General features: G+C 36.5%; 1 protein-coding gene across 1 annotated transcript in view; it reads left to right on the top strand.

Moving 5' to 3' along the window:
- The window catches only part of HNRNPLL (heterogeneous nuclear ribonucleoprotein L like), a 47,271-nt gene extending 41,627 nt beyond the window's left edge, over window positions 1-5,644 (top strand). The window contains exons 10-13 of the mRNA XM_063443619.1: window positions 1,526-1,727; window positions 2,441-2,498; window positions 2,582-2,680; window positions 5,241-5,644. Coding sequence (XP_063299689.1) covers window positions 1,526-1,727; window positions 2,441-2,498; window positions 2,582-2,680; window positions 5,241-5,296 — 415 coding nt within the window. The 3' untranslated portion in view covers window positions 5,297-5,644. The remainder of the gene's footprint in view (window positions 1-1,525; window positions 1,728-2,440; window positions 2,499-2,581; window positions 2,681-5,240) is intronic.
- Window positions 5,645-14,947: the final 9,303 nt, after the last annotated feature.

Genomic DNA, 14,947 nt, shown 5'->3' with positions numbered 1-14,947 from the left:
ACCTGACACAAAAATGAAAAGGTTAAAGAGTGAGAGATAGGTGGAATAGTGCCTTCATGGGCACTAAATATAGAGAAAGGCGTATGAAAAGAGATTATTGAAGTAGAATAGCTCTAAGCAAAAGAATCCTGTTCGTTAAACACTAACGGTCAGGATTGATACCATGATAAGTATCCGGCTATGTGCTTAAACCTGAGAATAGCTGTCAGCAGTCAGCAAAAAGGAAAAAAAGAGGTACCCGGGAGGCTGTATGAGAACGCCCGTAATTCCCAAGGAACAATACTAGAAGCCGAAAATAACTTCTCAGTGCGGGATAGTTCTCAGTAGCGAGAGGAGCCGGGGATGTATCACTGCCATGTAAGTGATACACTGTGGGACACCCAACGTGCGTTTCGCCTGGTTTAAAGGCTCATCAGGGGGCCTTTAATGAGCCTTTAGTTAGTTAGTTAGTTACGTTTGACTTGCAAGTTACGGCAAAATCCAATTACTGTGCGGATTGTGCACTTTTTGTCAGTCTTGACTTGCAAGTTACGTTGGAACTTATTATTCACAACCAGAAGTGACTGGTCATTTGGATCAGATCTATTTGTCTGCTGCTTTCGAGTCTCTGGTACAGGTTTACTATTTCACCTGCCTGATTCTCAGTCTTGTGTACATACTATACACTGTCAGTGTTTCATCAGTCACTTGTGATCGATACATTTCTATGATACCATTTGTTTTGCGCAGATTTATTTGTAGGTTATATCAGATTAACCTGTCTGCTGCTTCATAGTATCTAATACAGGTTTACTATTCAACCTGCCTTACATTGTTACACTCTTAGTCATGTGGGCATATTGAACACTGCCAGTATCTCATTAGCAAGTTGAGATTGATACACTTCTCTTGTGCAGATAGACGTTTGGGCTATTACTGTGTCTCTATCTAGTACACAGTTTTCCCATTTATTCCTCTAGGCATTGACATATTGTGTATTGCCGAGTTTTATTACTCCATTTTCCCTTCCCCCTTACATGTGTTTTTTCCCTCCCATTGACTACGGTCGTATACTGTATATTAGACTGTTAGTAATGGTTAGGGTTATATGATTATGTGTGTTTTTGTGTCTGTACATACTCTCTACGTATTTTTGTATTATTAAAGAATTATACTTTTTAACTGTCTTATCTACTTCTTTGCACATAGTTATATCTACTATCTTGAGTGACAGACTCTCCCCTTTTTCTTGTTTCTATTTACTCTATTAGGGTTACCCCCTTGTCTGTCCTCTTGGACACATCATTATCTGGCCATTTTTGTCTTGTCTATTCCTTATTAATCTGCATCATGATACTGAGCGCCACCATTGTGATGTGAATTGCTTAATCTTTAATACACATTTCAAATAAGTCACATGGAAAACAATATTAACTCAAGTTATAGGTGATTTCAACATTTTCAAATATGGCATAATTTAAAGAGAAGCTATGGCTCCCCTTTTCAGGGAAATATTCATTTTTTTTTTCCCTTTTTCTGTGATTAGTGTTTCCAAGCAGCATTCTGTCGTCCCGAGTCAGATCTTTGAACTAGTTGACGGTACAAGTAGTTACAAAGATTTTGCAATGAGCAAGAATAATCGGTTTACCAGTGCTGGGCAAGCCTCTAAGAACATAATCCAGCCACCATCTTGTGTTCTACACTTTTACAATGTACCCTTGTGCATGGAAGAAGTCATGTTCCAAAAGGTAACTATAAAACAAAATATTTTCTTCTTTTACCCCTTGCTAGAAAAAGTAATATCCCTTTTAATATTGTGTTAAAGCACATATAGGTAAGAGAGCTCAATAAATTCACTATTTATTTACAGTAGTTCAAGTCTTAAACTGCCAACTTGAAGTTCTATCTAACCAATCTTTCTGGACAAGGCTTATGGCAAATGTTATTTACTAAAGTGTGAATTGTCAGTAATTCAAATTCACGTCAAATTTAAAATATAGCTGACTTGGGAAAATATTTTCATGTTTGAGCTAACATTTAATTTCACTTTGAATTCCTGAACCATCACTGATGTCCAGATGCCCTTTACTATGGATCAACAGTGTTGTCCAGTTATTCCCTATAACCTAAATTCGCTTTATTAGGAGGTTGCTCCCGGTCTCCCTTTTTACACGAGTGGAATATTTCACAGAGAAATATAACTAAATAAGCTGTACATATTTAACATAGTTTATACTATACAAGCCTGTACATTTTCATCAACCTTATTTACTAAGCCACAGGTGAAGGGATATTCTAAGCACCTAAACAACTTTAGCCTAATGAAGTGGTCTTTGTGTATAGATCTCTGCTCCATGTGAACTCATCTCATAGTTCAAGCAATATGCTTCCTATAACCTAAACCAGCACTGTCAGCCAGTTTTTGCTGTATGTTTTAATGTTTTCATGCTTTTGTTTGCAGCTCTGTGAAGACCACAAAGTTCCCATGTTCATCAAATTCAAAGTGTTCGATGCTAAACGTTAGTACAACTTCTAGTTCTGTATATACTGTATGCATTGTATTTTTGTTACTCCTTGTTCACTTGTTGTATGCTTTCTTCAGCATCATCTAAAACACTCTCTGGACTACTTGAATGGGAAAGCAAGACCGAAGCCGTGGAAGCTCTCACCGTATTAAATCACTACCAAATAAGAGTACCTAGTAAGTTTAAACTCTTAGATATTCATTATAATGCAGTCCTGGCATTATTGATTTTACTTATTTCTTTGTTAAAGGGACACTCGGCAACATAACTTCACTAGCTCTCAGCAGGCATAGCATGTTGACATACATAGACTGCTCTTTTTTTGTGTGGTGGATGGAGCTGGGAACACACCACTCATCGTAGAGACAGGAGCTGTCTTTGCACTTGCAGGTACTTGCTTCCTCATGAGCATTGACATATCAGGTATTTGGTGTGACTTGACATGCCATGTAGGAAGTGTAAGTTCTGGCTCTTTGACTAACGGGGCTTGTAGGCAGAGCTATGAGCTCCACTTTTAAGCCCTATGTTGTCAGTTTGACAATTTTGTCAAATGTAAGGCTGCAAGAACAGTGTCCTGGCACCATAATTACTTTAGTAAGTAGTTATTGTGCCTACAGTGTCCCTTTAAACACAATGTCTCTTTGAATACATGTGATACTGTACAAAGCTGTGCATGTTCATCAACCTATTTTCTAAACCATGGGTGAAAGGGACATTTTTCATGCACTAAAACAACTTCGGTTTAAAGGAGCACTATAGGAACACAAACATGTATTTCTGACCCTATAGTGTTAAAACCACTATCCCCTCATGCCTCCCTAAATATAGTAAACTCTTACTTGTATTCAAGTCTGAAGCTGCTGCCTGTGCCTGTGAACTTCCTCTGACATAATCAGAAATGGTGGCCTGACTTAATCACAATACTTCCCCATAGGATTAGCTGAGACTGACAAAAAGGCAGATCAGGGACAGAGCAAGCACAATTCAAACACAGCCCTGGCCAATCAGCATCTCCTCAGAGATAAATTGAACCAATAGATCTCTATGAGGAAAGTTCAGGGTCTGCATGCAGAGGGAGGAGACACTGAATGTTTGGATGCATTTTAGGCAGCCATGACCCAGGAAGGATCATCTAAGGAGTGGCCAGTGAAGTTATCACTAGGCTGTAATGTAATCACTGCATTTTCTCTGAAAAGACAGTGTTTACAGCAAAAAGCCTGAAGGTAACGATTCTACTCACCAGAACAAATTCAATAAGCTGTAGTTGTTCTGGTGACTATAGTGTCCCTTTAATTAAGTGGTTTTGATGTGTAGATAATTCCCCTGCCGCGTAACTGCTCACTTCATCCGCCTTATAGGATTTAAAGGATACCTGTCATTACAAATAGAACGTAATCCTAACTGATAGTATCATCTATACATTGTTGTGGCAGAATTGCTAGCAAATGTCTAGGTTTCTTTTAAATCAGTGATTAGAAAACCCTTTTTTTTTCTCCTGCTAGTCACTTCTCCCTCCTGTCAGTCATTTCGGGCTGTGCCGATCCTTTGCTCTGCATGTCAGTTATCAGGGAAAATCATCTCCTGCTTGAATTCATCCTAAGGGAAAGCAATACCTGCAAGCAGAATGGGCCTCTTTGTGAGTGCAGCCGCATAGAGAGAGGAGAGAAACCGCCAGAGTGCAGCCCTATAGAGAGAGGAGAGAAACCGCCAGAATCCTTTATTGTAGCAGCTTTGAACAGGCAATCTGTCAACGGAGAGAGATAGCAGATAAGTTAGTGTTGGGGACTTTTAACCTATTATGGGAAGTGTCAGGATTGGGGTAGGAACCAAAACACACAAACCCAGAGCACAACAAAGACTATCCTTGTACTGGTCCTTAGAACTAACAGAGAACAGAGTCAGAGTAATAGCCATGGTCAAGGATAGGAGAAAACTGGATAAACGGATGCACGCAGAGTCAAAAAAGAGTTGAATACCAAATAATCCAAGAATACAGGAACGCACTATTTATCGAACCCATAAAGCCATTGGAATGCACCCAGGTCGCATCATTCGGATGATTCATATGGTGACGTATGTAAAGATGCGCACAGGCTGTGTGCGGCATCAGGGAGGATGGCGGGATTGCGATGGAGAGCCATGGCGATTCTCACAGGAAGTCTGTGCTTCCCAAACGGGTATGCAGGAGACGTGTGTCTGATAGTAATTATAGCATCCACTGAAAACATGCTATGTTTACAGCAGGCAGGGTTAACCCTAGAGGGACCTGGCACCCTGGCCACTTCATTGAGCTGAAGTGGTCTGGGTGACTATAGTGTCCCTTTAAGGCCAAATAGCTGAATTAGAAAAATTCCCATAATCAATTGTGTTTTTTTAGACTATTTTGGTTATAAATTTGGAAATCACTCCAGGCAACTCTCACTTTAGTGAATAATCCTGAAGTGACAATGGCAGATAATCGAGTAGTGACAATGCAGGGGCTTGATCTATACACACACAAAAAAAAACACTTTATTAACTAAAGTTTGGTGTTCGAGTATTCCTTTAACAGCTGTGATAAAAGTGCTAAAGGCACATAGCCTAACAAAATAGGAAGCACATAGGAGCTACCTACTAAGAATGTCATAATGTCTCAACTATTGTATTGAAACTGTGGATACACCTCAAGTATAAAATCTTTATATTTGTTTCAGTTTTATACCTCTCATTTATATATATTTTTTTCTCTTATTGAAGATGGCTCCAATCCATACACACTCAAGCTATGCTTCTCCACGTCATCTCATCTGTAAATGCTGCCAAGCAGAAGACTGTAGGAACCAAACATTATTTTTTATTTTATTTTACACATTGTAATTTGATAATGCGCATGTTTTATAATAATGTGTTTTTACCATGTAATGGATTTTAAGTCAGCTGCTCTTTTATGATTTTTTTTTTGTGGGGGTTGGGGTGGAGGAAATCATTGACAGGGTTAAAACATCACTACACTTTTCTTTTAAACACACAACCTGCATAATTTACATCAATATATTGCTCTTATTCATCGAACCTGATGGGTTTTATGACAAGAGATTGATCCATCTGTATAGAATGTTGGTTTCTGTTTTTTTGGTTTTGTATTCAGGTTTTTTTTTTTTTTTTTTAATCTTCAGTGCCATGCACACATTTTGCCATCGTACCCTTAGAATGTCTTTGAGAATGTGCTTGCCGAGAAGAAAAGCTTGAGCGTTATTTGCTTAACCAGGAATTGTGGAGAAATAAAGAGAATTTCATGCAAATGTTTATGCCAAAATAGGCAGACTAAAGAAAAGTCTCCAAGTCTATTTTGACCTAAATGTTTGAATTCACTTGCACAAATTCCTTATATATGGAGTTTATAAATATGCACACCTTTTTAGGATCTGTTTTTCATATTTATACTATAACTGCAAGATGTTGGCAGCCCTACATGAATTGTTTTAAGACAGTAAATATGTGCTATGAATTGCCTAAACTCTTGTCCTGAAAGGGGTTAACTGTAGACTTTAGTCTGAGTCTCGTGTGTAAATAATCATTCACATTTCTCACAACTGACAAAAGAGCATTTATTGTCTGAAATTAAACTGAGAAGGCTTGTGTTTTTTTTTTTGTTTTTTTTTTACTTTGGGATTATTTGCCAATCCATGAATTGTGATTTTACAACAAAAAAAGCATACTGGGTTATTCACTACAGTGAGAATTTTAAGTGAAGTAGACTATTCAACTATTCATTATTTAGTAAGTAAATCCCCCGCAGTCCTAAACATTTGAAATTTTTTAAATGTGTTTTGTTTTTTAATACAAGATAAAAGCCATTATTTTTCACATAAAGTGAAACTAAACCATTACTTCCATTATAGAAGCAGGATGTGATTTTTAAAGTCTCCTGATCATATCTGAATAGGAAGAGGTCACATGCCAGAGCCAGGAGAGACAAACAGTGGCTTATATAAGCCGTTAGTTGTAAGTGCATGTATTGCTCTTCTAGACAAAGAATAATTTTGGATTTTTTTATGACATCTTTGTTGTACTTTCATTTTGATCTTTCCCACTAATCTCTCCCACACACAATGAATGTTATGCCATGATTTCGTTATTTACTTGGAAGTAAAAAAAAAGCACAATCTGGGATATGCTAATTACTTTTTTTTTTTCTGGGGTTCCCATTTGAGGATATGTGGCAGCTCACTAATTTAAATAAACACCCCAGATCTTTTTCGAAGGAAGGTGTTTTTTTTTAGTTTTTTTTTTAAATTAGAATTGAAGGATATGTTCTTCATTTAGCACCCACATTATGTTTGGGGCTTTGGATTTCATGCACATGGTATATGCAAAGGTAAGTTAAAAATAAAATTATTATTGAACCTTACTGCAGTAGTATTATTTTGGTACCAAACCATTAGGTACTTTTACAATATAATAAACATAGGTTTAAAATATATATTGTGTTGCTTTGGAGACATTTGCGTAGCACTGACAACACCGACCGGCTTGTCTATCATGACATTTCAGGAGAAGAGGGTCAGACAGACATGAGCACTGTTTCAGTGATGAACCATTAAAATGTTAACTTCTTAAACATTCAGACAAACCATTTAAGAGACTTACTGCTGCTATTGCAACCAAATCATTCAGCCTTCAAGAGTGCATGAAATATCTGCACAGCAATCCACTAACCCTTTTGTTGAGGAAAATATATACTAGTACTGTTCTCTTTAAACATCGAACTTAATCTAATAAATGCATATTTATTTAAACATGAATAATGTATGCTGCCTTCTTCATTCCATTTCTCCAAATGGCGAAACCCCTTGCATAACAGAAAGGAAAACACGATAGGATGCAGTCAGAAAAACACAATTGCTTGTAAAGTGGTAATTTGCCATAGACGATCATGCTAGCAGTTTTCATTACCTTTCACGAGGTATAACTCCAAAAGCAAAAGATGGAACAACATAAGCAAAGTTTTAACCCCTTAAGGACACATGACATGTCATGATTCCCTTTTATTCCAGAAGCTTGGTCCTTAAGGGGTTAATAAACTACAGTTTAAAGTGCACATAGATTATAGTGACTTTCTGTAAACCTGGGGGGAAAAATTAAAGTCCTAAGTCTAATTTTAAATTGTATATTTTGCCAAAATGTTGCAATACACATAGGTGTTTATTCACTTTCGGTCAGTATAGCCATTATAAAGTAGAAATTAGCAGTTGTTGAACTTTTACGGTTTTATTATTTTTGCCTTTATTTTCCAATTACCTTGTCATTAGTCCACAATTATTGATTTGTTAAATTTCATTCATTACTAGTGACTTCCTAATTTCCTTCCTAATCCAAAATCTAGCAAAGCAAAATTTCCTGGCTATGTTCTATTTTTACCTAAGGAAACGTTGTAACATTAGTAGGTCAGTGAAGTGACTTACAAGGTTAACTAAAGTTTGCATTTTTTGTATTTTAATTCGGAATTTTTACTTTTAGGTCAAAATAGCTGTATTAAAAACCCAAGTGACCTTTGAGTTTTTTTCCGCCCAATTCGTTATTTTGACTTACACTTCACATGTACCGTAGTGACAGTATTCGAGAGATTCTTCAACGTTCGAGCATAGTGTGTAGTTTCAATCATGTAAATAAATAGATTTTTCTTAAAACGTTTTCAAAGTATATTGTGATTTTACCCTTTAGTTTAACAAATATTCATGTATTTTTCCACAATGGTGAAATTCAGTGCTACATGTTTCTGAGGTGGTGAAACTTAGTCCAAGGTCTTTAGGGTCCCTCAGCATGGCTTGTGTTTAGTTACTTCTAAAATAGTGGCTCTCAAATGCTGTTGGTCAGGACCCAAAAAGGAGTCTTTTAGTGGGTCCCCATAGGTTGGAACAGAGACAAAATATTTATTGTAGCTTTCCCTGTAAAATGTTTGATGCTTACAGAATTTGTTTTATTTACACTATTACATTGGAAGAATGTGATATAATTTCACAATTGAAGAATTGGTCACCAAGCACATTTTCTAACATCATTTTCTGCCCTTTAAAAAAAAAAAGGAAAAAAAAAAGTAGACTTTTGGTGAAGCACACACTTGTGTTTGCAAATCCAGGAAACGTACACAGTTGAGCTTGCGTAAGTGCTGAGTTTGAGAAGATGTATGAACTAAATTTTCCTTGAACTTAGCAGATCCGTTATATGCTCTTCTGCCTTTACAGAGGTTTATTTTAGAGAAAATCTTCTGAGTGTGTTTGCATGATTAAACCTAGAGAGCAAAGTTCCCTTTTATTGAATAAGATGTTGTATGTAATGTGCACAGCTGGTTTTATGTCATATGTTGTGTTTTTTTTGGGTTTTTTTTTTCACTTCTCCTTTTTCACCATTTTAATTCCTGGAGCTGGGGGCAGTTTGTGGCTTAACATGCTCTGTTGGTACTACAAGGAATAAAGAGATACTCTTCACACCATAACCACTACAGCTCTCAGTTGTGTTTATAGTGCTTAGAGTCTCCTTATATAAGTGTCCTTTGCATTGTATTCCCTGTACTGATGTGGGATGTAGTGCCATGTATTTAAATTTTATTTTTGTTAATGGCTGTACACCTACAAATATGATGTTAATTTCACTCTTAATTCCTGTAATTGTTTTAGTGCATAGAAATTATTAACCTACTGAAGAAAAAACAATAAATGGATTGTCTTTTTAAAAGATTGGTGTTTGGACTATTTCTTTGAAAATTATTTTAATTAATCTGAAACTTTAGATTGAAGTTTTAACTTGTTTCAATTTCATCTGATCATTGTTGCTACGGAGTAAAGTGTATACCAAGTTTCCTGGACAAAACAGGATGTTGCCTAACCAGCATGCATTATTTTAATTTTATTTATTCTTTTAAGTAGAAGGGTCATTACAAGCATCATAACCACTTAAAGGTACACTATAGTCTCCAAAAGAACTTTAACTTAAATGGACACACCACTGCCCAAATACAAAATAAATCAATCACTGTTCAGAAATACCTTAAATTAAAACGCGCATGCATTTAATAATGCTTTTTCTCATTGCTGGTGTGTGTGTGTGTGTGTGTGTGTGTGTGTGTGTGTGTGTGTGTGCATGCATACACACTTTAAGACTTGCTTTTCCCACAGAAATCTCACTACTGCAAGGGAATCTGGGTAGGCGTAATGAGCTCAACAAAGAACCACATTTTTTTTCCCCCTTATTCCACTTTATACGTGGATTCCTTGGAGTATGTGTCTGCTGTATACAACAGCTTTGAAACAACTCAGGAAGAGGAGCAAAGCTAGTGAACCACTCATGGACAGCTGTTTCGTTGTTAATGCAACTCATCAGCATGAGGTTGGTTACTGGCTTGCTATGGAGGCTTGGCATTACTTGTAAAGTACATACCAATAGAGTTGTGGTGGGGGAAAAAGTGTGGATGAACGGGTGTATACCACAGAAGGCAAAATCCACCAATCGTAGACATTGAAACAAAAGATGGTAGCTCTGTACAGTAAGAGACCCTGAAATGTTTTACTCCTTGAAACACTAGGGTGAAGCTTTGCATTCCAACTCCCACGAATCCTTAGTGGCAACAATTGCCATAGTATACAACAGTCCTTTAATGACCACTATAGGCCCCCAGACCACTTTAGGTCAATGAAGTGGTGTGGGTGCCAGGTCCATCTAGGATTAACCCAGAGAAACTGTTATGTTTACATTAGGGTTAATCTAACCTCTAGTGGCTGTCTCACTGAAATGTCAGACAGTCCCCGTGCTGGTGGGAAAGTAAAAAAATAAATATTAGACATGTTATAAAATAAATAAATATATATATATATTTATATATATATTTTTTATTAACCCCTTAAATCCGGAGGACGTACTATTACGCCCCGCAGGAACCGGCTCTAAACGCCGGCGGGCGTAATAGTACGTCCTCGCCATAATGGCCGCCCACGTGGCCGGCGCTAATCGCCCGCTGCAGATCGCGGTCGGGGGGGATGCCTGGCCCCCCAGGCAACCCCCCCTGTGGCCGGTGACCGCGATCTGCAGTCTCTGATCGCAGTGACAGGCTGTCACTGCGACCAGTATTAAGCATGTGTCAGCCGATTTCAAATCGGCTGACACATGCGGCCGGCGGCTTTCCCCTTCTGCAGATCGCGGTCGGGGGACTTACCTGGCCCCCCAGGCAGTCCCCCTGGGGTCAGTGACCGCGATCTGCTAGGTCTGAGATCGCAGTGACAGGCTGTCACTGCGATCTCAGAGCGCTCTGATCGCAGTGACAGCCTGTCACTGCGATCAGTGTTACATGTGTCAGCCTATTGGCTGACACATGTAACTGGCACAGTGATCCCCCTGCAGATTGGAAGGGGGGAGTGCTTGTACCACCCAGGCACTCCCCCCTGTGGTCAATTACCCAATCTGCAGGAGGTGATCACAGTGACAGGCAGTCACTGTGATCACTGATCCTGTGTGTCAGCCAGTGATGTGACATCACTGGCTGACACTGTCTCTGCCCCCTGTCCTGTAAAAAAAATAAAATATTAGTTAAAAAAATAAATAAAAAAAATGACAGTTACAAATAAAATATACTTAGATCATATATATTATATATATATGATCTAAGTATATATATATATATATACACATACACACACATTTACACATACACGACGTGTATTTAAATATTAATATATATATATATATATATATATATTAATATCAAATTACACGTAGACTGATACTGATTAAATATATATATAATTATTGTTATATATATATTTATAAATAATATAAAAAAAATAAATATGTAAATACGTAAAAAAATAAAATAAAATAAATAATTAAAAATAAAATATTAAAAAATATATAGATGTGTTTTATTTCGTTCTAACTGTATTGTGATATTAATATATATATATTTATATCAAAATACATGTAGAACGAAATAATATATATATCTATATACATAAATATATACGTATATATCACTATATATATACCTATATATAAATAAAAATATTAAAAAAAAAATATATATATATATACGTATATATACACATATGTATATATATACATATATTAATTCTACACATATATTTATGTAATAATTTTACATAATTAGGTATCCTAATTAATTACAATTAGCGGGACCTGCCTGACCACCCATGCCGAAAGTATAGGGAATTTAATTTGCTAGCACTATATTTAACCCTATAACTTTCCAAGACACCATAAAACCTGTACATGGGGGGTACTGTTTTACTCGGGAGACTTCGCTGAACACAAATATTAGTGTTTCAAAACAGTAAAATGTATTACAACCATGATATCGCCAGTAAAAGTGACGTTTTTTGCATTTTTCACGCACAAACAGCACTTACAGGGACGATATTATTGCTGCAATACTTTTTACTGTTTTGAAACACAAATATTTGTGTTCAGCGAAGTCTCCTGAGTACAACAGTACCCCTCATGTACAGGTTTTATGGTGTTTTCAAAAATTACAGCGTCAAATATAATGCTTGTGTTTAATTTTTTTCACATTAAAATTCGCCAGATTGCTTACGTTGCCTTTATGACCCTATGGTAGCCCAAGAATGAAAATTACCCCTATGATGGCATACCATTTGCAATAGTAGACAACCAAAGGTATTGCAAATGGGGTATGTCCAGTCTTTTTTAGTAGCCACTTAGTCACAAACACTGGCCAAAATTGGCGTTTTTTGCATTTTTCACACACAAACAAATACGAACGCTAACTTTGGCCAGTGTTTGTGACCAAATGGCTACTAAAAAAGACTGGACATCGCTTATTTGCAATACCTTGGGTCGTCTACTATTGCAAATGGTATGCCATTATGGGTGTAAATTTATTTCCTGGGCTACTATACAGTCTCAAAGGCAACGTAACCAATCTGGCGAATTTCAATTTCAAATGTAACACGCTATATTTGACCCTGTAACTTCCCAAAACACCATAAAACCTGTACATAGGGGGTACTGTTTTACACGTGAGACTTTGCTGAATACAAATATGTGTATTTTATTGCAGTAAAAGCAAACAGTATTATGACATTAACAGTTAAAATGTCATGTAGAACGAAAAAAATCAAAAAAAATCTTATTTTCTCCCATTTTTTTCATATTAAATTATGTTTCATAGCTAAATATTTGATATTAAATGAAAGCCCTGTTTCCCCTGAATAAAATGATATATAATAAGGGGGGGTGCATTTAATATGAAAGAGGTGAATTACGGTTGGACAGACATATAGCGCAAATGCCAGGTTTTGTTTACGTTTTGTTTCGTTCACAACTTGTACATTTGGCTGCGGTGTTAAGGGGTTAATATAAGCACATATATTAGTATTAAAATACACTTAGAATGACGTTACATATATATATAGTAGATATATACACATATATGTATGTATAATTACAATAATAAATAAAATAATACAAATAAATAAAATATTGAAACTAAATTTAATATAAATTATATATTCTTGTAATTTCATTCTAACTTAGTCACAAACACTGGCCAAATATTGTTTTTTTTGCTTTTTTCACACAAAAACAAATATGAACGCTAACTTTGGCCAGTGTTTGTGACTAAGTGGCTACTAAAAAAGACTAAACATACCCCACTTTCAATACCTTGGGTTGTCAAATGGTATTCTCATTCCTGGGCTACCACACTGTCTCAAAGGTAACATTACTAATCTGGCAAATTTCAATTTGAAAATGGAACGTTCTATATTTGACCCTATAACTTTCCAAAACACCATAAAACCTGTTAATGGGGGGTACTGTTGTAATCATGAGACATCGCTAATTACAAATATGTGCATTTTTTTGCAGTAAAACTGTATTATGACATTCACAGCTAAAATGTCTTATTTTCTCACATTTTTTAAATTGTATTCATAATAAATGATGTTTCATATATGAATAGTTAATGATAAATTAAAGCCCTGTTTCTCCTGAACAAAATTATATATAATAAGTGTGGGTGCACTTAAGGTGACAGCGGTGAATAACGGTTGAACAGACATATAGCGCAAATTCCAGTTTTTGTTTACGTATTTTTTTTTTTTATCAGAATGTGCACTATTGACTCCGTCCTGAAGGGGTTAAGGACTGAGCCAAATGTACACGTTTTGATCATAATGAAACGTAATCAAAACTTGGAATTTGACTATATGTCTGTTCCACCGTAATTCACCTCTTTCATATTAAGTGCACCCACACTTATTATATATCATTTTATTCAAGCGAAATAGGGCTTTTATTTAACATCAAATATTTAGCTATGAAACATAATTTAATAGGAATAAAATATAAAACAATTTGAGAAATTAAGAAATGTTATTTTTTTTTAGTTCTGCATGACATTTTAACTTTGAATGTCATAATACTGTTTTCGCTTTTACAGCAATAAAATACACATTTTTATTTAGCAATGTCTCACGTGTAAAACAGTACCCCCTATGTACAGGTTTTATGGTGTTTTGGGAAGTCACAGGGTCAAATAAAACATGTTAAATTTGTCAGTTTTTTTCAATACCTTGGGTTGTCTACTTTTGCAAATGGTATGTCATGATTGGGTTATTCTCATTGCTGGGATACCATATGGTCTCAAAGGCAACGTAACCCATCTGGCAAATTTAAATGTGAAAAAAACTGAAACAAGCCTTATATTTGACTGTGTAACTTTTGAAAACACCATAAAACATGTACATGAGGGGTACTGGTATACTAAGGAGACTTCGCTGAACTTCGCCGTTTGTGTGTGAAAAATGCAAAAAAATTCACTTTCACTGATGATATTGTTGTAATACATTTTACTGTTTTAAAAAAAAAAATAATATTTGTGTTCAGCGAAGTCTCCCGAGTAACACAGTACGCCCATGTACAGGTTTTATGGTGTCTTGGAAAGTTACAGGGTTAAATATAGTGCTAACAAATTAAATTCTCTGGACTTTCTGCCTGAGTTATTCCTTTCTGCATGTCATTCCAGGCATACCCCCTGCTGGCACTGCTATGGACGGCTATTCCGTCCATGTGACGTGAGGTCCTCGCAAGGACCTTGCGATCACATGGCCCAGGAGGCAGCAAGGGGACTCCCTGGGATGTCAGGTAAGTCCCCCCCATCACGATCGCCGGCGAGCAGGTAAGAGAGAAGGACGGCGAGGATGTGCTATGCCATCCGCCGGCGTTTAGAGCTGGGTCCCCAAGGACGGCATAGCACGCCTGCCGTCCTGAAGGGGTTAAAACATTTATTCAATATGCTATTAGGCAGGGATTTCTTACTATATCTACAGATTTGGACAGGATGATTCAAATCAAAACAGAACACAATGACAACTCCTTCCAATTGTCAGTTATGTTGCACACGCCATATATTCATACCTACAGCTTTAACAACG

This window comes from Pelobates fuscus, chromosome 2 (assembly GCF_036172605.1).
Source record: "Pelobates fuscus isolate aPelFus1 chromosome 2, aPelFus1.pri, whole genome shotgun sequence".
In the NCBI taxonomy this organism is placed as follows: domain Eukaryota; kingdom Metazoa; phylum Chordata; class Amphibia; order Anura; family Pelobatidae; genus Pelobates; species Pelobates fuscus.
The sequence above is the reverse complement of the archived record's forward strand: the minus strand, read 5'-3'. Positions and strand labels throughout refer to the sequence as shown.